The 26,489-nt window shown below is 40.7% G+C and overlaps 1 protein-coding gene across 1 annotated transcript in view; it reads right to left on the bottom strand.

Annotated features, from left to right (window-relative positions):
* Window positions 1-71: 71 nt before the first annotated feature.
* Window positions 72-26,489, bottom strand: part of LOC122549829 (serum paraoxonase/arylesterase 2-like) — a 63,365-nt gene continuing 36,947 nt past the window's right edge. Inside the window, exons 7-9 of the mRNA XM_043689915.2 lie at window positions 5,955-6,036; window positions 1,454-1,582; window positions 72-494 (exon numbers count right to left, since the gene is read on the bottom strand). Of these exons, the coding sequence (XP_043545850.1) occupies window positions 327-494; window positions 1,454-1,582; window positions 5,955-6,036 (379 nt within the window). The 3' untranslated portion in view covers window positions 72-326. The remainder of the gene's footprint in view (window positions 495-1,453; window positions 1,583-5,954; window positions 6,037-26,489) is intronic.

The raw sequence follows: 26,489 nt of genomic DNA, 5'->3' as shown, positions 1-26,489 counted from the left end.
TGGAAGAAATAAGGGTTTGTGGTTATAATCAGGAGTCATGATTTTGTTGAATTGTCACAGGACCACTCCTCTTAACATATGTTGACATATATTTACTTCAACTAGAACTGAATGCATTTTAGACCTTCTCCTAAAACTCTCCAATCATAAAGGATATTTTACAAAAAAAATTACATCCCAATTTAATTCCATTTTACACACAAAATGAAACCACTAACATTGGCACTAATTTCACAGTCTAAATGAAAGGAAGTATTACAAATCTTTTATTCACTGTCTGAACAGATAGAACATTCCCAGCTGTAAAAGCACACATCAACTCATAGTTATGAGTTATTAAGGTCACAGTGAAGTGCTTTGTGGAAGATTGTGCCAATAAGCAATTTTCCTTCATAAGCAATGGCAACTGATGAGCCTTGGAGAACAGAGTCATTGTTCAGATACACTTGGGTCACTTTTGGGTTCTCAGATAGAATGTTTTCGATTTTTATTACCTGTAAATAAAGATAAAAGTTTATTTAACCAAAACAACTCTCCATACATTGTAGCCCACTGAAAACAAAAACTGTTTTTCTAGGTGATGCCATTACCTAGCTGAAACGTGGCTCTTCTAATTTTAATAGGCATGTAAGTACATATTGTTTTCTTCAGTTCAAGATTATTTAAGTGCAGCTAAATGTTTGTCAAACAGAATTCATTGTTCCTCATTGAACACTTGTTTAAAACATCACTTCTACATAGACTTACTTTTAAATTATTTTAATCTATTTTACTCAGATTTGAATAATCTTTAAAACAATGCAGATAAACATTTACTAGAGAAGCTCTTTCATTGTAATATTTATATATTATTGCCAAGGGGTTCCTATGGCATGGTGGTTGCGCCCTCACCTCTCAGCCAGGGAGCCCAGGTTCAAATGCCATTTGTTTAATTAGTATCATTACATGCCTGGATCATATGTCACACGACACCGGGTTATAGTCCAAGTTTATTTGCAATCACAACCTTTCGGAGCACAGCTCCTTCATCAGGTGAAGAAGCAGTCTTCCAAAAGCTTGTGATGTCAAATAAACCAGTTGGACAATAACCTGGTGTTGTGTGACTTTTGACCTTGTCCACTCCAGTCCAACACCAGTCCTTCCATGTCATTACATGTCTGAACTATTAGAAATATATAGAATAATGCCAATATACTGTAAATTTTTAAATAAATAGAGACAAAGTATCAGGATTGGTTTATATTTTGCAACTTCAGAGGTGTGAGTTCTTAGCACAAGATTTATTTTAATATTTATAGACCTGAAGCAGGGAATACAACTATAGGTATATTGAACTGTTCAGCATGGCAGATGCTACAAAGGTAGCATCCACTGATTGAGAATAATTTAAAACTAAAGCAATTCAACTCATCAGAAAGAAAATTACATTTTTCTCAACATTTACATAACTAACCTCAGATCCTAGGCCATTTTCAGGCTGGTAAAAGAATATTTTCCAGCTATTGGGACAACACCCAACCCACACATCTCCAGTCTTGGGATCCACCTCCAGATTGTCTGGTATAGTTTCCAAATGCACAACCTTCACAGAGAGTAACCAACATTAAGATTAATGTGACAACTTCAAGTTTGATATTAAGCATTGTTGTATATTTCAGGCTTAAATGATTTGTGACGGTCTCATACGAGTCCCTGTGAACACCAAATTAATCTAAGCTAATTTAACAGATGTCAACTTGGTAAAAAGAAATTATTTCATTGTGCTAATAGTGAGTGGAATTTTGTGCAGTTGTCATAAACTGATCAGTACTGATTGTAATTTCGAGCTTTACATTGTATGCCTTTACTGGCCAAAGCTTCAACTAAAACAATACCTTGTGTGAAATCCAATTCTAACCAGGGAAATGTTTTCTTAAACACGAGGTAACATCATCATCTTAGAATGTTTGACCCTTGCATTGAAAAACATGAAACCATTCAATCTAAATCTGCAGTCTCCCTGCCTGCTTACCTCCCATCATATTTTCACCTGAGCTACTTATCTTTTTTATCATTTTCCCCATCTTTCCTGCACTCTTCATCACCCAATATAATTAAGTTCCCAAGCCTGATGTATCTCAACAGTGTCTCACTATTTGCAACCATTTCAGAACGCTACAGGAAGGATAGAAAGGGAGGCAAAAGAGGAGGGGGAGTGGCATTTTTGATAAGGGATTGCATTGTAGCTGTGCTAAGGGAGGATATTCCCAGAAATACATCCAAGGAAGTTATTTGGGTGGAACTGAGAAATACGAAAGGGATGATCACCTTATTGGGATTGTATTATAGATCCCCCAATAGTCAGAGGGAAATTGAGAAACAAACTTGTAAGGAGATCTCAGCTATCTGTAAGAGTAATAGGATGGTTATGGTAGGGGATTTTAACTTTCCAAACATCAACTGGGACTGCCATAGTGTTAAAGGTTTAGATGGAGAGGAATTTCTTAAGTGTGTACAAGACAATTTTCTGATTCAGTATGTGGATGTACCTACTAGAGAAGGTGCAAAACTTGACCTACTCTTGGGAAATAAGGCAGGACAGGTGACTGAGGTGTCAGTGGGGGAGCACTTTGGGGCCAGTGACCATAATTCTATTCGTTTTAAAATAGTGATGGAAAAGGATAGACCAGATCTAAAAGTTGAAGTACTAAATTGGAGAAAGGCCAATTTTGACGGTATTAGGCAAGAACTTTCAAAAGCTGATTGGAGGCAGATGTTCGCAGGTAAAGGGACGGCTGGAAAATGGCAAGCCTTCAGAAATGAGATAACAAGAATCCAGAGAAATTATATTCCTGTCAGGGTGAAAGGGAAGGCTGGTAATTGTAGGGAATGCTGGATGACTAAAGAAATTGAGGGTTTGGTTAAGAAAAAGAAGGAAGCATATGTCAGGTCCAGTCAGGATAGATTGAGTGACTCCTTAGAAGAATATAAAGAAAGTAGGAGTATACTTAAGAGGGAAATCAGGAGGGCAAAACGGGGACATGAGATAGCTTTGGCAAATAGAATTAAGGAGAATCCAAAGGGGTTTTACAAATATACTAAGGACAAAAGCGTAACTAGGGAGAGAATAGCACCCCTCGAGGATCAGCAAGGCGGCCTTTGTGTGGAGCCACAGAAAATGGGGGAGATACTAAATGAATATTTTGCATCAGTATTTACTGTGGAAAAGGATATGGAAGATATAGGCTGTAGGGAAATAGATGGTGACATCTTGCAAAATGTCCAGATTACAGAGGAGGAAGTGCTGGATGTCTTGAAATGGTTAAAGGTGGATAAATCCCCAGGACCTGATCAGGTGTACCCGAGAACTCTGTGGGAAGCGAGAGAAGTGATTGCTGGGCCTCTTGCTGAGATTTTGTATCATCGATAGTCACAGGTGAGGTGCCGGAAGACTGGAGGTTGGCAAGCGTGGTGCCACTATTTAAGAAGGGTGGTAAGGACAAGCCAGGGAACTATGGACCAGTGAGCCTGACTTCGGTGGTGGGCAAGTTGTTGGAGGGAATCCTGAGGGACAGGATGTACATGTATTTGGAAAGGCAAGGACTGATTCGGGATAGTCAACATGGCTTTGTGCATGGGAAATCATGTCTCACAAACTTGATTGAGTTTTTTGATGAAGTAACAAAGAAGATTGATGAGGGCAGAGCAGTACAAGTCATCTATATGGACTTCAGCAAGGCGTTCGACAAGGTTCCCCATGGGAGACTGATTAACAAGGTTAGATTTCATGGAATACAGGGAGAACTAGCCATTTGGATACGGAACTGGCTCAAAAAGTAGAAGACAGAGGGTGGTGGTGGAGAGTTGTTTTTCAGACTGGAGGCCTGTGACCAATGGAGTGCCACAAGGATCGGTGCTGGGCCCTCTACTTTTTGTCATTTACATAAATGATTTGGATGCGAGCATAAGAGGTACAGTTAGTAAGTTTGCAGATGACACCAAAATTGGACGTGTAGTGGACAGGGAAGAGGGTTACCTCAGATTACAACAGGATCTTGACCAGATGGGCCAATGGGCTGAGAAGTGGCAGATGGAGTTTAATTCAAATAAATGCAAGGTGCTGCATTTTGGGAAAGCAAATCTTAGCAGGACTTATACACTTAATGGTAAGGTCCTAGGGAGTGTTGCTGAACAAAAATACCTTGGAGTGCAGGTTCATAGCTCCTTGAAAGTGGAGTCGCAGGTAGATAGGATAGTGAGGAAGGCGTTTGGTATGCTTTCCTTTATTGGTCAGAGTATTGAGTACAGGAGTTGGGAGGTCATGTTGCGGCTGTACAGGACATTTGTTAGGCCACTGTTGGAATATTGCGTGCAATTCTGGTCTCCTTCCTATGGAAAGATGTTGTGAAACATGAAAGGGTTCAGAAAAGATTTACAAGGATGTTGCCAGGGTTGGAGGATCTGAGCTACAGGGAGAGGCTAAACAGGCTGGGGCTGTTTTCCCTGGAGCATCGGAGGCTGAGGGGTGACCTTATAGAGGTTTACAAAATTATGAGGGACATGGATAGGATAAATAGGCAAAGTCTTTTCCCTGGGGTCAGGGAGTCCAGAACTAGAGGGCATAGGTTTAGGGTGAGAGAGGAACGATATAAAAGAGACCTAAGGGGCAACCTTTTCACGCAGAGGGTGGTACGTGTATGGAATGAGCTGCCAGAGGAAGTGGTGGAGGCTGGTACAATTGTAACATTTAAGAGGCATTTGGATGGTATATGAATAGGAAGGGTTTGGAGGGATATGGGCCAGGTGCTGGCAGGAAGGACTAGATTGGGTTGGGATATCTGGTCAGCATGGACAGGTTGGACCGAAGGGTCTGTTTCCATGCTGTACATCTCTATGACTGTATGACTCTATAACCTAAAACTGAATCTGCATCTGCACTTCACTCCATTTATTTCTCATATTCCATGGATAGAATTATACCCTGTCCCATTAGTCAGTTTGAAAATGTTCTGATCAGGATGTAAAATCCCGGAGGAGATCTTCTCACACATATTCCTGCCCAATTTCACCAGTGTCAAGGTTGGCATCAGGCAGTCTGCCCATCAGCCATTGATACCCTGAAGTGGAAAAATAGCCTCAGCTTGTTGTCACCAGAATTGAGCCAGTCTTTAAAGTCAACGGTAAGTTTCCCCATATAGGCATGGACTAGTCCCTCCTTCACAGAGCCCCAGACCGATCAACAGGCCCTGCATAAGATAGTAAATCACACCTGCACCCCTCTCAATGCTCTCAAATCCTGGTGGCCCCTCTTTTCCCCGAGCTCATCAGGACCTGCCAGCTTGCTATCCAGACAGACTACAGTCATCTCTATGGCTTGATACAATGGTATTCGCCTCCTCAAGCCCTAAATACAGTACCAGCAGTGCCCACCATTCCCAGTGGCACTACCAGTATTGGAGAATTGCCAGCAGCTGTGATTAATGAGCAGCTATGGCACAGCAGTTCCTGGTCCTGAGGGGCAGATCTCCAAGATCTACTGATTGGCTACAGGGTAGGCTCCTTCCTTAGGTGGGCTTCCTCTGCCATCTTGCCAGCTGAGAGCTCGGGACCATGCCATTACTAAAATCCTGCCCTATGTATTTAAGTGGTGCATTAACTCCAATGTCTTACACGTTTCCTATTTCTTATGCATCAACTCCTTTACATATTTTAGTTTTTCCTTTATCTTTAGTGTCTAAGTTACAATTTCTGTTACCATATTCTCTTCCATCTCTTCAGTTATGAAACTATTCCACATTATCCATGTGAACTCCCCTCACCATTTACTAGAATAGCAATTTCAAACTGCACAGTAAAATTTCATCCAGATGATAGATTGCACTTTTTGACACAAAAATGTTGACTACATTGAGAGGCAATGTTAAAACAGCATTCAGTGACCTTGACCGATTCTAATAATTATTTCAAATCCTTACCTTCACTGGAGTCAGAGTATTGTTCAGATTTATTTCCATAATATGGATTTTACGGGCAAAAGTTTCTGCAATATAGATATATCTGAAATTCAAAGAATATGATTACATTAGAGAAGATAATTCTTTTTCAAACTTTTTAAATTGTTAATCACCATATATTGAAATTATGTAGTCTATGAGAAAAACGTTGGAGCAATTCCAGTGACCCTTCACTCCACAAATGCTGTGTTTCTCCAGCACCTCCTGCTTTTGTTTCAGATCTTCACTATCTTCAGCTGTTAATATTCTGTGAGTCACGTGGGGATGCTTCCTGTTTCTGTTCTCTAAACTACAGGAAAGACATTCGGACTGGTGCAAGGGAAAACTGAAAAGACAGCAACTAAGAATGTGGAAGACCAAAATGTTGCAACTTTGCAAAGAGTGAATAATACTTTTTATTAACTGCCAATGAACAGATGCACATGCTTAGTACTTGGAGCAGAAGGATAAGTAAAGAATTTCGATATTCCTCTTTTTAAATCTACTGAGACTAAACGAATCAAGGGACATTTTTCTATTCCATCAAAAATGTCCTACATAACACAGTTTATCATCACCAGCAGATGACGAGAGGAAAGTGAGCAGATCAATGGAAAATAAGTACCAACAAAGACAAATATGAAGGACCACCTTTTGTGGAAAAGAACTAAATTGACTATATAGTAAATAGTAAAACACTCAACTATACAGGAACAAAGCCACCTACGTATACAAATGTCAACACGCTGATTACACTGGCATCATGGTTATGGTACTGCATTGTAATTTGGAGACAAAATAATGATTCAAGCTGAGCAATTACAGCTGCTAATCTGGTTTTACAGCTGATGGGAGAGAACCAAATGAGAAAGTCGTCAACTTAAGCACATCCTCCCCAGTCTACCTGTAACCGTTCCATCAATCCATGACATTATTTGTAGAGTCATATAAAGATGTATAGCACGGAAATAGACTCTTTGGTCCAACACGTCCATGCCGACCATATATCCCAACCTAATCTAGTCCCATTTGCCAGCACTTGGCCCATATCCCTCTCAACCCTTCTTATTCATATGCTGATCCAGATGCCTTTTAAATGTTGCAATTGTACCAGCCTTCACCACTTCCTCTGGTAGCTCATTTCACACATGTACCACCTCTGCATAGAAATGTTGCCTCTTAGGTCCATTTTATATCTTTCCTCGCTCACACTAAAACTATGCCCTCTAATTCTGGACTCTCCCACCCCAGGGAAAAGACTTTGTCTATTTATGCCATCCATGCCACTCATGATTTCATAAACAAATATGAGGTCATCCGTCAGACTTCAACGCTCCAGGGAAAGCAGCTCCAGCCTATTCAGCCTCTCCCTATAGCTCAAATCCTCCAACCCTGGCAACATCCTTGTAAATCTTTTCTGAACCCTTTCAACTTTCACAACATCCTTCCAATAGGAAAGAGACCAGGATTGTACGCAATACTCCAAAAGAGGCCTAACCACTGTCCTGTACAGCCACAACATGACCTCCCAACTCCTGTACTCAATACTCTGATCAATAAAGGAAAGCATACCAAACGCCTTTTTCACTATCCTATCTACCTGCGACTCCGCTTTCAAGGAGCTATGAACCTGCATTCCAAAGTCTCTTAGTTTATTAACACTCCCTAGGACCTTACCATTAAGTGTATAAGTCCTGCTAAGATTTGCTTTCCCAAAATGCAGCACCTCGTATTTATCTAAATTAAATGCCATCTGCCACTCCTCAGCCCATTGGCCCATCTGATCAAGGTCCCGTTGTAATCTGAGGTAAACTTCTTCGCTGTCCACTACACCTCCAATTTTGGTGTCATCTGCAAACTTACTAACTATACCTCCTATGTTCATTTATATAAATGATGAAAAGATGTGGTTTTTCCAAATGGCTAGTTCTCCCTGTATTCCATGAGATCTAACCTTGCAAACCTCCCATGGGGAACCTTGTGAAATGCCTTACTGAAGTTCATATAGATCATGTCCACTGCTCTGCCCTCATCAATCCTCTTTGTTACTTCTTCAAAAAACTCAATCAAGTTTGAAAGACATGATTTTCCTATCCCTAATCTGTCTTTGCCTTTCCAAATATTTGTAAATCTGGTCTCTCAGGATTCCCTTCAACAACTTGCCCACCACCAACATCAGACTCACTGGCTTGTCCTTACCACTTTGCTTAAACAATGGTATCACGTTAGCCAATCTCCAGTCTCTGGCACTTCATCTGTATCTATCAATAATACAAATATCTCAGCAAGAATTTACAAGGATGTTGCCAGGGTTGGAGAATTTGAGCTATAGGGAGAGGCTGAATAGGCTGGGGCTGCTTTCCCTGGAGCGTTGAAGTCTGAATATCCAACCTGCTCAGAGGTTAGTTAAGGAGGAAGTGCCAGATCTTCTTAAGCCATATACCTACAAAGGTAAAATTTACTCGCACAGGGCAGGAGCAGCAGGTAAAGAGGTTACAGTATCAAGAGACACAGGTTCCTCTCAATCTGAGATGCTGCTCAGAGGAGATATGTACTCTGAAGGACTATTGCCAGAGAAGGTGCTAGTAATGGGAATTCACGGTGAGACAAGAAGCACTCAATTATGTAAAGTGAGGTTAGAGTGTCCAGTGAACAGTGGAGAAGTGGTGAGCTCCAGGAATATAATTTGTCCTTGCTAATGATATAGCTGGTTCACAGGTAGGATTGCTGCCTACTGTGGTTGAACAGCCAGTGGAAACTCAGGCAATTGAACTGTTGCAGGACACATATCCTGGGATTTTTTTGGACTATGTGGTCACAAAGTCACCAGTTGAAACAGGAGAGATCAAAGAGTACAGACAAGAAAGTTGAAGTGGAATTAGCCGAGGCCCTGTTTGATCAGATGGTCAACACAAACCAAGAGCAGCTAGATAGCAATGCAGATATCTTAAGATCAGGTAAATTACCAGAACTACAGCAGAAAAACGAAAATTTAAAGTAATTGTATCAAAATACATGCAAAAAAAATAATCCGAATGTATTCCTGATTTTGTTTATCTTAAAAATGATGTCTTAAGTGAGGAAATGGAGACCATCACATATTCAAGCAGATGAGAAATGATCAGAAATTCATCAAGTTGTATTGCCAGTAGGTTATAGAATGGAGGTGTTGCAAGTTGCACATGAGTTACCGCTAGGAGGTCATTTACGAGTGAGAAAAACTCAAGCTAAAATACAAGAACATTTTTACTGGCCTGGACTGCATAAGGATGTAGTTGAATTTTGACAGACATGTCATACATATCAGGTAATTGGAAAACCACAGGCATAATAAAGCTTGCACTTCTTATATCCTTGCATTTGAGGAGTGTTTTACAAGAGTCTTAATTGATTGCGTAGGCCCCCTAACTAAAACAAAAAGTAGGAATCAGTATTTGTTAACAATGATGAATGTGTCCATTAGATTTCCAGAGGCTATCTCATTACGCAATATCACAGCTAAAAGGATTGGAGAGGAGTTGATCAAATTTTTCACTAGGTACAGACTACCCACCGAGATACAATCAGACCAAAGGTCAAACTTGACATCAAAATTATTCAAGGAAGGTTTGGACAGCTTAGGAATAAAACAATTCAAATCTACTGCGTACCAACCAGAATCACAGGGAGCACTAGAGAGATGGCATTAAAAAACCACGTTGAGGACTTATAGTCAAGGCTATCCAGATGACTGGGATAAGGAATAAGGCACAAATTACCTACTGTGGTAGAAAAGCCAGTGGAAACTCAGGCAACTGAACTGTTGCAGGACACATATCCTGGGATTTTTCTGGACTGTGCTTTTGTGCTTTTTGTGCTTTTTGCAATCAGAGATGCACCAAAAGAATCAACCAAATTCAGTCCATTTGAAATAGTTTTTGCACATGAAGTGAGAGGACTGCTAAAATTGATTAAGGAGAAATTAGTAAGTCAGAATTCAGAGACCATCCAGATGATGTGTCAAATTTTCAGGAAAGATTAAATACAGTGAGGGAATTGGCTACACAGCATTTAAAAGTATCACAGCATACAATGAAACAGGAAGCAGATAAGAACTCAAAAACTCACAATTTTGCTCTCAGAGAAGATGTTAATGTTACTTTCAGTGATAGGTGAATGTTTAGTGGACCATATCAAGTTGAAGGAAATTGAGTAAGGGGAGCTATTTGATAAGGACTCCAGACAGAAGCAAATCTCACAGAGTGCATCATGTGGATATGTTCAAAAGGTATTTCGACAGGGAAGGAAAGCCAAAGGAGACTTTGGGGAAGAGGGAAGAACGATGTTCAGAGGATTTTTTTTTAGATTACTTACAGTGTGCAAACAGGCCCTTCGGCCGAACAAGTCCACACCGACCCGCAATCCACCCAGACCCATTCCCTTACATTTACCCCTTACCTAACACTAAGGGCAATTTAGCATGGCCAATCCACCTAACCTGCACATTTTTGGTCTGTGGGAGGAAACACACGCAGACACGGGGAGAACGTGCAAACTCCACACAGTCAGTCGCCTGGCCGGGAATTGAACCCGGGTCTCTGGCGCTGTGAGGCAGCAGTGCTAACCACTGTGCCACCCACGGGCATTCCTCAAATTAAACTGGACAATGAGGAAGTTATCAAAAATCAGGATAATAAGTTGAGTTATCTTCTACAAGAAAATCAAAATGACCTAAAAGAGTTATTGCAATCACTTGGGGAGCTATATGGAAATAAGCTGAGATAGGAGATCCTGTTCCGATTGAGCAACATCCTTACAGGCATAACCTTCTAAAGTTGGCACAGGTTCAAAAGGAGATTGAACGCATGCTCCAAGACAACATAATTGAAGTGAGTTACAGTGACTGAAGCTCACCCATAGTAATGGTGCCAAAACCAGATGGTACCCAGCAGTTATATTTGGACTATTGCAAAGTCAATGCAGTTATAAAGACTGATTCATATTCGATTCAGAGTTTGGAAGACTGTTGAAAAGGTGGGATTGCATATTTCTAAGTTGGAATTGCTCAGAGGATACTGGCAGATACCTTTGTCAGAAACAGCAATGGCAGTTTCAGCTTTTGTAACACCAAATGGACCGTATCAGCTTAAAGTCATGCCATTTGGTATGAAAAATGCAGCAGCCACATTTCAGAGATTAACCAATAAGGTCATTGCCAGACCACCGAATTGTGTCATACATAAAGATAATCCTGGTGATTTTTAGTCACACTTGGAAGGAATATTTGCGACATTAATCGGACTTGCTTGATCGACTTCGGAAGGCAGGCTTGGTGATAAACCTGGCTAAAAGTGATTTTGCCAAAGCCCAAGTCACCCTCCTGGGCCATGTTATTGAACTTGGACAAACGGCCCCACAGAATACAAAAACAAAGGTAATTGGGCAGTTTCCCATACCGTCGACAGAAAGAGTAGTATCATGGTTCCTGGGATTGAGTGGATTTTATCAAAACTTTACACCAAATTTTAGCAGTGTGGCTGCTCCACTCAATGAATTGTTAAAGAAAGGCAAGAGGTTTCAGTGGACAGCGGACTGTCAGAAGGTATTTAACAGCCTGAAAGCTGTGTTAACCACTGCCCCAATATTAGCCACACCGAATTACACAAAGCCTTTGAAAGTGGTTATCGATGCTCGTGATGTAGTATCAGTGCTCTGTTCCTGCAAGAAGATGAAGAGAAGATAGGAAGACCTATCAGGTATTTCTCCAGGAAATTGAACATACGTCAGCAGAAATATTCGACAGTTGAGAAAGAAAATTTGAGCTTGGTGTTGGCATTATAACATTTCATTTAGGATGGTCAGAGATGATATCACAGCTGTGTTAAAGAAGGACACTATGGAGGGCTTGAGCAGTGAGGCATTATGGGTGGAGCTGAAAAATAAAAAGGGTGCAGTTACTTTGATGGGGCTGTATTACAGGCCTCCCAACAGTGAGCATGAGGTTAAAGAACAAATAGGTAAACAGATTATGTAAAGGTGTAGAGGCAACAGGGTGGTGGTGATGGGAGATTTTAATTTTCCCAACATTGATTGTGATACACTTCGCGTCAGAGGTCTGGATGGGGCAGAATTTATGAGGAGCATCCAGGAGAGTTTTCTAGAGCAGTATGTCAATATTCTGACAAGGGAAGGAGCCATACTGGACCTGTTGTTGGGGAAGGAGCCAGGCCAGGTGATAGAAGTTTTAGTAGGGGATTTCTTTGGGAATAGTGCCCACAATTCTGTATGTTTTAGAATACTCGTAGGCAAAGATGAGAGTAATCCTAAGGGATGAGTACTAAACTAGGCCAAGGCCAATCATATCAAAATTAGGCAGGAGCTGGGAAATGTGGATTGGACGCAGCTATTTGAAGGAAAGTCCACATTTGATATGTGGGAGGATTTCAAAGATAGTGCAGAGTAGGCATGTCCTTCTGAAAACAAGGGATAGGAAAGGCAAGATTCGTGAACTGTAGATGACAGGAGAAATCGTGCGACTAGCCAAGAGGAAAAGGAAAGCGTACATAAGGTCCAGGCAGCTAAAACAGAACGGGTCTTGGAAGAATATCGGGAGAGTATGACCAATCTTAAATGAGGAATCAAGTGGGCTAAAAGGGATCATGAAATAATTTTAGAGAGCAGAATTAAGGAGAATCCCAAGGCCTTTTATTCTTACATAAGAAGCAAAAAGGGTAACTAGAGAAATGATTGGTCCACTAAAGGGTAAGGAAGGAAGGCTGTGTGTTGAACCTGAGAAAATAGGTGAGATTACTTTGCATCAGTGTTCACTGAGGAACGGGAGGTGACAATTGCTGAGATTAGAGATAGAAGTTTGTTTACTCTGGATCATGCTGACATAAGGAGGGAAGATATGTTGGGTAGACTGAAGGATATTAAGGTGGACAAATCCCACGGACCAGATGGGATCTATCCCAGGTTGCTGAGGGAGGCGAGAGAGGAAATAACTAGGGCCCTGACAGATATCTTTGTGGCATCCTTAAACACAGGTGAGGTGCTGGAGGACTGGAGAGTTGTTCATGTTGTCCCCCTGTACAAGAAGGGTGGTAGGGATATTCCGGGTAACTACAGACCAGTGAGCCTGACGTCCGTGGTGGGAAAGTTGCTGGAGAAGGTTCTGTGGGATAAATCTATTTATATTTGGAAAAGAATGGGCTTATCAGTGATAGGCAACATGGTTTTGTGCGGGGTAGATTGTGCCTTACCAACTTAGTACAGTTCTTTGAGGAAGTCAGCAAATTGATAGATTAAGGAAAGGCTGTAGATGTCATATACATGGACTTTAGTAAGGCATTTGGTAAGGTTCCCCATAGTAAACTAATGAAGTCACATGGTGTGCAGCGTGTTCTCACTAGGTGATAAAGAACTAGTTGAGCAACAGGAGACAGAGAGTAGTTGAAGGGAGTTTCTCGAAATGGAGAAAGGTTCCACAGGAGTCAGTGTTGGGCTACTGTTGATTTTAATATACATAAATGATCTGGAAGAGGACATTGGTGGTCTGATCAGTAAGTTTGCAGATGACACGAAGATTGGTGGAGTTGCAGAAAGCATAGGGGACTGTCAGAGAATACAGGAGGATATAGATAGACTTGAGAGTTGGGTGGAAAAGTGGCAGATGGAGTTCAATCCAGGCAAATGTAAGGTGATGTATTTTGGGAAGTCTAATTCGAGAGCGAACTATAATGTAAACGGAAGAGCCTTGGGAAAAGTTGATGAGCAGAGAGATCTGGGAGTTCAGGTCCATTTTACCCTGAAGGTTGCTGCACAAGTGGATAGAGTGGTCAAGAAGGCATATGGTATGCTTGCCTTCATTGGACGGGGTATTGAGTATAAGAGCTAGCAGGTCATGTTAAAATTGGTTTGGCCGCATTTAGAATACTGTGTACAGTTCTGGTCGCCACATTACCAAAAGGATGTGGACGCTTTGGAGAGGGTGCAGAGAAGGTTTATGAGGATGTTGCCTGGTATAGAAGGTGCAAGCTATGAAGAGAGGTTGAGTAGGTTAGGATTGTTTTCGTTAGAAAAAAGGAGATTGAGGTGGGGACCTGATTGAGGTCTACAAAATCATGAAGAGTATAGACAGGGTAGAGAGAGATAAGCTTTTTCCCAGGGTGAGGGATTCAATAACAAGAGGTCACGCGTTCAAGGTGAGAGGTGAAAAGTTTAAAGGGGACATAAGCGGCAAGTACTTTACACAGATGGTGGCAGGTGCCTGGAATGCGTTGCCAGCAGAGGTAGTAGAGGCAGGCACGGTAGATTCATTTAAGCTGTGCCTGGACAGATGCACGAGTAGATGGCGAGCAGAGGGATACAGATGCTTAGGAATTAAGCTATAGATTTAGACAGTGGATTTGGATCGGCTCAGGCTTGGAGGGCCAAAGGGCCTGTTCCTGGGCTGTAAATTTTCTTTGTTCTTTATATACAGTGATTATAACCCACTGAAGTTTGTGGAGAAATTTAAGGACAAAAATTCCAGACTGTTTAAATTGAGCTTGTTGTTACAGCCATTCAATCTGAAAACTGTGCATGTGGCAGGATGAGAAAACATGATTGCTGACGTATTGTGGAGACTTGAATGAGAAACGGTGGCATCGGTGGCAGGAGTAAAACAGATTGACCCAAAATGTAGTAGTGCATGTTTGTATGATCATTTTCAATGTAAGGTATATGTGTGTTGTACAGTCCTAACAGTTTAAGATTAAGGGGTTTTAAAATGAAGCCATCTTTGGATATTGATGGCTTTTTTTTGAGGGGGGAGGTATGATGAAGCTCCTCCTTTAACAACGTTACACTGTCTTTGTTTTTTTTCAGAAAGTCATAAAACTAATGTTCTGAAATGTCAGGGCTTGGATGGGTTTTAGGGCCAATTTGATTATAGCTAACAGATACTGCCTCAGGCAAAAGGCTTTTACGTTTTTTAAAATTGTACGATGAAAGGGGAGTGGCCAGTTCGCCCAGCTCAGCTTTTCTCTGATTTGACTTTTTTTGGCAGTCTGGCTATTCACTGAAAGCAGTCAAGTGTTAAACAGTTACAGGGAAAAGGGTTTTCCATGCTGCCATCTCTCTCTCTCTCCTTCAAGACCCTGTTTTCAATTTTATCTTTTGTGCCAAGGGTTATTTATAGGGATTGCAAGTACGGGGAACAGCATCATTAAGCTGGGATGATCTGTTGGGTTTTTCGATAGGTTAAGTTATTCTGTATTCTGATCTCTTTTGTTTGTGTTTCATTCAGTAATCTTGTAAATAAATTTCATTTTGTTTAAAGCTAAGTAGTTTGACCAGCTGCATCATTCCTGGAATATCTGCTTTACACCTGCTTAAAACAACGAGCAAAGTTAGGGTCTGGTCTACTTTCTTGAAATGTTTTGAGGGGGTCTGGCCTGCTCCATAACTCCAGATAGAGCAGATAGGGGGAAGCTGTTTTTCCTCTGGCAAATGATGTGGATAGTAATAAGCTTTGTAACTAACGTTTTAAAAAAAATTCTGCGATTTATATATGAAAGAATTGAAACCAACATGGTCATTCTAGAAAATGAGAGACTTAACAAACAATCCAAGTTTTTATCAATATATAATTTCAGTTTCATCACACTCTAAACTTTTGCTATAAATTCAGTGTCTTACAATCTTATTCTCCACAAGCACCTGATGAAGGAGCAGTGCTCCAAAAGCTAGTGGGCTTCCAATTAAACCTGTTGGACTATAACCTGGTGTTGTGTGATTTTTCATTTTGTACACTCTAGTCCAACATCGGCGACTCCAAATCATAGTTGAATCTGAACTGGGCAATTACAAGGTCAATACAATCACCAGAGATCAAACTGCTGTAGTTGAAAATCTCAAGTTGTCCTTCTGTACTTCTCCACAAGGTGGCTTGTGAGATTGGCGATAGCATGTATTATTCATAAAATAATGGCAAGAACAGGAATGGCATTAGTCAACTGTTTTTGTTATTCATTAGAATTATGTGTAAATAATCTTGCTTGCTGTACCTGAGTTCAGAGTTTGAGGATGTTCAGAGCTAAGAAAGACTTGCACAGTAAGGAGTGAAGAAAGATGAATTTCAAGAGACTTTAGGGACAGAGCGTATGGGACTTAGAAAGCAATCAGAGTTTCAATCCCGTTTGCTGCCTGCTTGTAATAGGGCTCTGATTTCAACCATCTTAGACTTCAAACGTGTTATTAGTCACACAACAACTTCATTATTTCATCACTCATCATGAGGAATTACTATGCACTATCAAACTGAAGATTTCCCCACTCTGATTCAGTCTCCCAGCCTATCTTGCCACTAACCTCATTATGTGCGTCTCTCTCTCTCTCTCTCTCTCTCCCTCTCTCTGGTGCACTGTCTATTTCTGCTGCTTGTAAGCAGCTCTTAGAATAACATAGGAAAAAATGAGGTCACACCTCCAACACTAGATATCCTGCACTGGGAAGCCCAACATCCTGTTCCACCACACACCCTGTAGAATTCTTGGAAAGTAGGACAGTTTGCAGTGGATACAGAAAACTGCACTTGTGACACAGCTTGCTTGCTTTCTGTCAACTGGCTACTGCACCAATACAGATAGCTGCATCTAATACTTTCAGGTGATGTTATCCAGCTGCAATGGCTTCAGCATTTATGATACCTTTAATAGTGTGTCAATATCATGACTCATTTTCTCCAAAGAAAATAGTTTTAGAAGGTTTTGATTGGCATCAGCACAAGGAATTAGTGCCATTATTTCTTCAGACAGTGCAGCTTCTGAAAAATCACAGCCCTTTTCTTAATCACAGCACCTGCTGAGGAATTGCTTGTGGTTGTCTGTAAGCCATTACTCCAACCACTGTAATAGGGAGATCCAGTTTTACACCAATATTGATCTGACTCAGACAGACCCAAAATGTTGACTCAATGCAGCCTCTTGTTTCCAATGAGCATGATTGTTTTCTTTGTCATAACTATATTCTTTGTTCATAAAGGCTAAATTTGGATATGACATCTGTGTCCCCCTAATTCATGCTGAAAATTTGGTGATCATTCTATGTTTCTTGCAGACATGGTTAATTTTTAAGCGATTTGTAACCATTCTTCACCATGGAGAGATTCAACAATTCTCACCCCTCTCTTTTTGTTGGCTCAGTTCAGGTCTTTGCCATTTTCTAGTGGCATTAGTTTGCCGTTTTATGTATTTTTTGTTCTTTGAATGGGAACTACAGCCATGGATCTATCAATGACCCTCCAGTTTTTTTCTGCTTGAATTGAATGTGACTATATCACACAACCCTGAATTGATTTGTACTCTCACTTGCCACCCATTTGAGCTACCTCACAAACCAGACATTGGCTATTCTACAAGACACTGCCTTTAGTAGGACTCTGCCTTCTGGGGTTTATGCACCCTTTGCTTGTGGCTCTTCTTGTGATGTACACTCACAACAGATCCATCTGTGTGTGTATCTGGGGCCCGTTATGCAAACTTACCAATTATCCAGGCATGGTTTGATAACCTATAAGAAGGTTCCACTTATTTGAAGACTCCAGCTAATATTTACACACATTACAGGAGATCTCAACAGACAAGATGATCCTTGAGATTCAATAACTATTGCAACTCTTAGCAACAGTTGCAACCACTCACACCAATATCTGTTGGTCAATGCTGCTTTACAATCTGGCTTCTTTTTATTATCACTATCAACATCCTGGAACTCCTCCCCAAAAATAATCCAGATGTATCTGCACCACGCATTGCCAGTAGTTCATAAGGCCAATCTCCATCACCCTATCAAAGTTAATGAGGGATAGCAAATAAATGCTGATCTTTCACCCAAGGCCCAGGAAGGAATGTTAAAAGAGAACTTTATGGAATTCAGAATTCCTGGAAGATGGCCAACTCAATTTTCAGAAAAGCAAGATGTAATTATTGGTGATTAAATGTGTTTCAATACAGGAATCTGGATGGATATATGAATAGGAAGGGTTTAGAAGGATATGGGCCAAGTGCTGACAAATGGGACTGGATTAATTTAGGATATCTGGTCAGCATGGATGAGTTGGAGTGAAGGGTCTGCTTCCGTGCTGTACATTTTTATGACTCTATGGTGTGATTCCTTAAAAATGCAAGTGATATAGAACAATTTTTTTACTCTAAGTATAACTATAGGGTACGGAATGGGCAGCATGGTGGCTCAGTGGTTAGCACTACTGCCTCCCAGCTCCAGGGACCCAGGTTCAATTCCTGCCTGGGTGACTGTCTGCGTGACGTTTGTACATTCTCCCCGTGTCTGTGTGGGTTTCCTCCCACAGTCCAAAGATGTGCAGGTCAGGTGAATTGGCCATGCTAAATTGTCCCATAATGTTAGGTGCATTAGTCAGGGGTAAGTGTAGGGTAGGGGAATGGGTCTGCGTGTGTTACTCTTTGGAGGGTCGAAGTGGACCTGTTGGGCTGAAGGGCCTGTTTCCATACTGTAAGTAATCTAAAAGTAAAGCATTATGGCTGAATTTGTATATCAGTCAATAGTTAGGTCTGCTACCAGTGAGATATGTTATTAACAGCATAGGATGAACATTAAAAACAAAGTGTTTATCATCTCTGGGATTAATGAAGAGATGGAAACCTGTAGTTACTCAGAGCGCTTGGAGCTATTAGGAGAATGATTTCAGTGGGAACCTCCTCACTCAGTGTAATTTCAGATAATTCACAGAAACGTCTGAGATTAAACTGCACACAGAAACTCTGCACAAAATTGTTGTTGACAGCATTGAAAATTAAGAGGATATTCAAGAGACTTTTCAAATTCTGAAGGTTTCAAATAGGGTAAATAAATAGAAAAAATATTTTCTACTGATTCAGGTGTATAAAAGATTATCAATTTCAAATATTTACTCAGGGTATTGGGAGAGAGGCTAGCAGAATCTTTTCGCACAAGAAACGAGGTGGAGACCACTACGTATTCATTCCTGAAAATGTTTTCATTTTCAAAGTAGATGCACCAATGGGAGAGATGAGGGATTGGTATTATTTATAGACCGTGCTAATGGACAGTCAACTCAACATAATCAAACCGTATATTCAACAGCAACTTTCAGCACACTTGCAATGTTTGTTTATACAACACACAAGAAGTTATTTTGTTATTACCCTACTGTAATCCCTTTTGGAGTTAACTGATCAATGAGGTAGGTATTCAACAGAGAGGAAATGATTTTGATGAATTCCTAATATTTAAGAAGATTCTTTAGATGTACACTTGCAATACCAAGGCATACAAGACCATGGGCCAAGTGCTGGAAAATGGGATAACAATAGTTAGGTAATTATTTTTGACTGGTGCAGACCAATGGGCTGAATGGCCTTTTTCTGTGCTGTAGATCTACATGACTGTACAATTGGACCCTCATTTCAAATGTCTGATCAATGTGAATTGCTAAATAACGAGTCCTGGGGCACACTACAGGGAGACTGAATTTTGTGCCTGTAGATCACTGCCACATCCAGAACACCATATGCAATTTTGGGTACCTATTTTGAAAAGAGATTTAGGAACTGACTGGAACAATTTCAGGAGTTCAGCACTTCCAAATTATAAATGATCAATACACACAAAGAAACTGTTTGGATGAATGGGTACTGCAGAATTAGTATGTTATTTACCTTCAGTTGTCAGTTCAACATTGGAGAAGGTTGTTAAATCTTTGGCTTTATGAACAGAGGCTGAATATAAAAGCAAGGACGTTTTGTTAGTCCTTCACATAACATGAGTTAGACCCCAACTGGAGTACTGTGGCCAGCTTTAGGCACTAGACACTATACATGAGGATGTCACAGCTAAGAAAGGGTGAAGAGACAGAGGGATTTAAACGTTCTCACACAGTTAGGTTATGGAATGCCCGGCTTGCATGTGTGGGAGGGAGCTTCAACTGATGCATTCAAGAGGGTCTTGAATTATTATTTAAATAGAAACAATGTACAGGGATATAGAGAAAAGGCAGGAGATTAATACAAAGCTGAAACTGCTCAGAGAGCCGATACAGACATGACAGGCTGAATGTACTCTGCACTATAGCAATTCTGAGAGTCTGGGTAAAGATAAGTTAATTAACTATAATCCACATAAAACCACAATCATTTCCTTCCTCTAGTGAGAGAGACATTGGTTATCTGCCTTGAGGGACACCTCAAGCAATGGGGCAAGTTAAGCAGACAGGTTCCATGAAGGATTTCAGTTACGGGAACACTATAGTTATCCTCCTTCAAACTGGGAAGAGCGAGGGCAATGAGAACAAAATGGCAAAACTCAATAGGTCAGGCTGCACCCGCAGAGGTTCACAGCTCTTCATCAAACCTGAAGAAATACAGAAACGTGAGAGAATTAAACTTACTGGAAGGGAGGAGGCTCAGGAGTAACAAAGGAGAAGGACCACGTTAGAGTCCGGGCCAGTGGAATCAGTTCTGATAAAGGGTCATTATCCAGAAATATTAACTCTATTTCTCTGTACGATGCTTCTAACGTTTGTAGTTCTTATTTCAGATTTTCAGCAGGATTTTCTTTATAAATGCATTTTCAGAAATTTGATATACATTGAATGCAATGAAAGGTTTTAATAAAGAGTAAATAAGGAGAAAGTTTTCCCAGCGAAGTAATCAGTAACAAGAGGACAGAGATTTAAAGGTGATTGACCATATGAACCGGAGAAAACATGAGGAGAAGTAAAGAAACTTCCACAGGTTATGATAATCCAATATGCATTATTCATAAGGGCGACTGAATCAGATTCAGGAACCACTTTCAAAAGCAAATTGGGTAGACACACAATGGAAAAAAAATTACAGGAGGAACTACAAGGAAGCGGGACTAATTAGGCTGGGAAAACTACAAGTAAAGCACTTATAGCTAATGCTCAGTATCGCCACAAAAGTGAACAGGTATCATGAGGCACAGATGCAGTAAGGAAAATCAGGGACCATGAAAGTAATTTAAACAGAGGTCCCACAGAGTCATACAACAGGAAACAGGCAGTTTGGTTCAACCGGTCCATGCGAACCATAATCCCAAACTAAACTAATCGCACCTGCCTGCGTTTGTCCCATATCTCTCCAAACATTTCTAATTCATGTACCTATCTAAATGTCTTTTAAATGTTGTATCTGTACCCGCAACCACCACTTTTTTTGGAAGTTCATTCCACACATGAACGAGTCTTGGAGTAAAAGAATTGCCCCTCAAGACTTTTTAAAATCTTTCTCACCTTAAAAATATGCCCTCACCCTGGGGAAAAGACATTTGCCATTCACTTCATCTATACCCCTCATTATTTCATAAACATCTAGAAGGTCACCTCTCAACCTCCTACACTCCAGTGAAAAAAGTCCCAGCCTATTCAGCCTCTCTTTCTAACTCAAACCCTCCATTCCCAGCAACATCCTGTTGAATCTCTTCTGAATCCTATCCAGCTTAGTACCTTTTCTATAACAGGTAGACCAGAACTGGACACAGTACTGCAGAAAAGACCTCACCAATATCCTGTCCAACATCAACCTAACATCCCAAATGGGAAAACACCCAAAACCAGAATTAAAGCAGTGAAGGAGTATGTCTGAACCCTAAGCAGGCAAGGTCTAACAAAAGTAAGTTAATAGGAAAGGTGGGAGATCCATTATAGAACTTGTGTTAAAAGCAGGAAGAATTTATTAAAACTGCTGATAGTGAGAACTATTTGGGGAAAAAAGTAGTGATTAAAACAATGCATTGTTATTAAGGTCACAAGCATTGAGGTTAATCAGGTAACTTGTTAATGAAATGGGAATCATTTATTTAGACTAAAAATAACAGAATTCAACAAGAAAGGCTGTGGAATAAATAAGGGGAAACCTCAATTTTGACCGCAGAAGCTGTTAATCCTCTGACTACACAATACACAGAAAAGCCCTCCAATAGCAGCACAGAGCACTATTACTGCAAAATTAATAACATTGTCGGCAAGGCAAATAAATAATCATATTAGGAAGACATGGCCCCCGAAATAATATTGTCAGCAACATTTAATTTTAAACATAACCAAATAAAACAGTGTTAGGCATCTTAGAGAAAAAAAGAAACCTTAGCATACATACTTTTCACAAAATAGAGACTAATGTAGAACCTGACCATGTTCATACACTTAGCTATACAACTGGGAGTCATTAAGGCATGCAAGAAACAATAGATATTTTTTGAAGTACTGAAAAGTTTTGACAATAACTTTAAAATTACTTTAGGGGCCAGTGATAGCCCAATGGTATTATCTCTGGACTGAGACCCAGGGACTTTTCTGGGGACCTGGATTTGAATCCTGCCATGGCAGATGGTAGAATTTGAATTCAATGAAAAGTCTGGAATTAAGAGTCTAATGACTATGAATCCATTGTCGATTGTTAGAACAAACCCATCTGGTTCACTAACGTCCTTTAGGGAAGGAATTTGCTATATTCACCATACCTGGACGACATGTGACTCTTAATGCCCTCTGGGCAATTAGGGATAGGCAAAAAATGCTGGCCTCCTGGAGATGCCTTCATCCCGTGAATGAGTAAAAAAAAAAATTCTTAAAAGAACAAGATCTAACAGAAGAGTTCAGCATTTGTGGGAGTCATAGATAATGTTGTTAATAATCTCTATATATTAGTGGAAAATTAGACAACAATATTTTAAAGCCATTGTTCATAAGAGACAGAATTGTTGGAATTGCTATCTTAGTCAAGAGTTATTACAGTCAAAAGAACATTTGATTCTAGAGAAAGCAATACAAGAGGTGATAATACAGTATGCTTTCTAGAGTGAGGCTCGACAGCTTTGCGAGGGATAGTAGTGTTCACCTGTGACATTGAGTCATATGTTCAATCAATGACAACATAGTAACCAGCAAGCCATGGTCAGCTCAAGCAAAAGACCGGCTAGAGTAACAAGAGCACTGGTGCCACTACTTTCTCCACTAGGCCATGGGAACATGTGGGCACAGAGCTGTACATTTTGACAGGAAGTTATATACCACAACAGATGTGGAACACAGCATATCATTTCAGACAACCACAGTTTGGTAATGAGTGTTTCAGCATATTTGTAGCCAGTTCTGAATTTAAACATGTCACAAGCCAACAGAGATATCTACAATCATTTGGTAAAGACAAGCACTGGATCCAAGCTACTTTGGAGGAAAAGTGCTGATTTCTACACTGAATTGCTAAATTCATTGAGCGATAGACAGAAAGCTCCATACATTACCCTACCAAAGACTACATGTCTTCATTCACATGCCAAGGGCAAAAGATGTGGATAAGGAACTTTAATAGGAAAATCATGGACATCCAAGAAGTATCAGATCAGTAGCCATAGTAAACTGTTTGTTGAGAAAAGGTTTAGGGAAGCAATCAAAGGAACCTCATCCCATTGCAGAGCAATACTCCACCACTGTTTGATTGGGATGAACCCAATAAGGACATCACAATGAAAGGGGCTATTATTTCCTCACTGTCAGGATCAGAATTAAAATCAACTATCTTCAACACAAGCATCTGCCAGTCTTCCAAGTCTGATAAGAACACATCACAGGAGAATAGTGAAATTGCAAAATCAGACACTTGGAGGGACAGGAGGTTGTGCTAAATGTAATATGTACAGAATTTTTGATATTAATAATGTAGTAAATAAAAAGCTGTCAGGATGCAGGGTGAGAGGGAAGAGAGAGAGAGAGAGAGAGAGAGAATGATGTATAGGCGTGCAAAGTTTAATACTGAGGAGTACCTTAAACCTCCCCCTCCCTCACTATGATGACATTTTAAGGAGCTGGTGGAAGAGTACAGCCTGGGATCTGGAAGGAACATCCAGGGCCTCATTGTAGTCTCTAACAATATTTATCATCTCAGCATAACTTGTATTTGGTTGCTAAAATGCATTAGACCACATATTTGTTCAACACTCTTCTCATTAGTCTAGCAAGTGATTTTCTTGACCACATGCGACCAAGCAGGCTTTGCAGATCTTAACCCTGAAAGACAAATATGGCAGCAAACCTGTCCCATAGTGAGTGTTAGAGTAGGCAGCCTCATACAACACAATAGTCAACAATGAGGATTGCTCATATACTTAAAGACTGTGTGGGCACAATGTCAATTGTTTTCTTGCTGAATTTGAGAATGGGAACATGCAACCTCCTATTAGTTCTGTCTGGTGGGAAGGCAATGCGGCCTGGTTGCTGTGGTAACCACAGGCTTGGGTCAAGTCCTATTGAAAGTTCTCCTTCCCGATAGTCACCTTGGCAATTTTCCAGGTTTGTCTGGCTGAAAGTAAAATGAGGGACAATCATTGTGATTAATAGTTCATTATGAAAGAGATGTTATGATTATCTCTGCCTGGCACAGACTTCCAAATGAAGAAGCCAATGTAACAGGTTAGTATGATTGACTCTTAACACATTTTTACTTCATTGACTGACATGTTGAGGCAATTTCAACATGGACCAAGTATTCAGCCTGATGTAAGCCTCTGAATCACCAATGTACAACCATAATTTACCTATGTTGACCACAGCACAACAACAGGATCTATTAATTTGAAACTTAAGTTTGGTCATTGTGGATGCCAAAGGTCTTCAACTTGATGACAAATAGCTGACTGGTTCCTGTGTAGCTGAACAGCTCATGGTGTAAATAGTACAGGAAGAAGCCCCTCCAAGCACTGAAATGGGAGTTGGTGTCTCTCCCCAATAAAGCAAACCCACAGCTAGTAGGCCTGTTGTTTTCTCCCATCAGCTGCTGTAAGCGGTTGCTTCAACCAATAAGTTGGACTTTTTCATTTGTTAACCAGTCGCTGTCTGCCCCCTGTGAAGAAATAAAAGAACCTAAAGGAAAATCTCAGCGAACTAAAGACCTCGGGTAACAAATGGAACCCCTCCCTCAAATCCTGAGGCCCAATGCCATTGAACTGACAAAAATAACATATTTAAGCTGCAGAATATTTAGTGAGAGGAGCAAGAGTGGGAAATTAGATTGGAACAAATAAATAATAACAAGCAAAATTAGGTATGTAAGATTTTATAAATAATGATACATTAAATTATCTCTGAATTTGAGACTGGGAGCATGCAACCTCCTGTAAGTTCTGTCTGGTGGGAAGCTAACGTGGCCTGGTTGCTGTGGAAACCACAGGCTTGGGTCAAGTCCTATTGAAATCCAAGTCTCAGATTTATTACCAAAAGAGAAAATGCTGGAAAATCTCAGCAGGTCTGGCAGCTGTGACAAAGGGTCAGTTAGACTCAAAACGTCACCTCTTTTCTCTCCTTACAGATGCTGTCAGACCTGCTGAGATTTTCCAGCATTTTCTCTTTTGGTTTCAGATTCCAGCATCCGCAGTAATTTGCTTTTATTATGTCAGATTTATTACCCAAGTACAAAGGGGGGGGGCAGTTAGCTTTGTACAGGCTTGCAGATTCTCAGGCAGTCTGTTTCAGAGAGCCTGGTGACAGGAAGGGTGAAACTGCTGTGTGATGATGCAGGGAGGGTACAGCAGTGAGAGCAGAATGCTGAAGAAAACAAGTCTCCATTTGAGCAGATGGGCTTTGTGGAGATTCACCAGATCATGCTTTGCTGCTAGAAGGCTGGTATGCTGAGGAGCATTGAGGGATTCCTTTCTTTTAAAAGTTTACTTTCAAAGAACTCTGGAAGACTTACCCCGGCATGACAAGAGATCTTGTCAAAATGCCCAGAACAATTTTGTACCATAAAAACAAGACTGCTGTTCTGCTGTGTGTGAGGAATGTGTAAACATGCCACGAGATAAAGAATATCTGTTAGTGGTCTAAAGTATTAGTTGTGAAATAAGTAATACTTACTCATTGTTGATTTTAGATTGTTACAGTAAAAGTTTTAAAACTTGAAATCTTGTCATGTCCTTTTAGATGGTCATCAGGAAATCTCACTTTGTAAAGTAATCTAATCATAAGAATGTGGAACAGGAATAAGCAATTCAGCTCCCCCCTCCCCAAGCCTGCTCAGCCATTCAATACCGTCATGACTGATCTCATCTCAGCCACAACTCGTTTCCTGTCTGCTCCCCATACCTCTTTAATCTGTTACTAACTAAAAATCTGTCTATCTCCTCCTTAAATTTATTCAGGGTCCCAGGGTGGGCGGCACGGTGGCACAGTGGTTAGCACTGCTGCCTCACAGTGCCAAAGACCCGGGTTCAATTCCCGCCTCAGGCGACTGACCTTGTGGAGTTTGCACGTTCTCCCCGTGTCTGTGTGGGTTTCCTCCGGGTGCTCCGGTTTCCTCCCACAGTCCAAAGATGTGCAGGTCAGGTGAATTGGCCGTGCTAAATTGCCCATAGTGTTAGGTAAGGGGTAAATGTAGGGGTATGGGTGGGTTGCGCTTCGGCGGGTCGGTGTAGACTTGTTGGGCCGAAGGGCCTGTTTCCACACTGTAAGTAATCTAATCTAATCATAAATTGTACTCACAT

Source organism: Chiloscyllium plagiosum, unplaced genomic scaffold (genome assembly GCF_037043375.1).
Source record: "Chiloscyllium plagiosum isolate Xiang-an unplaced genomic scaffold, Cpla_swu_hap1 HiC_scaffold_5, whole genome shotgun sequence".
NCBI lineage: Eukaryota > Metazoa > Chordata > Chondrichthyes > Orectolobiformes > Hemiscylliidae > Chiloscyllium > Chiloscyllium plagiosum.
This window is presented reverse-complemented; position numbering and strand designations above follow the sequence as displayed.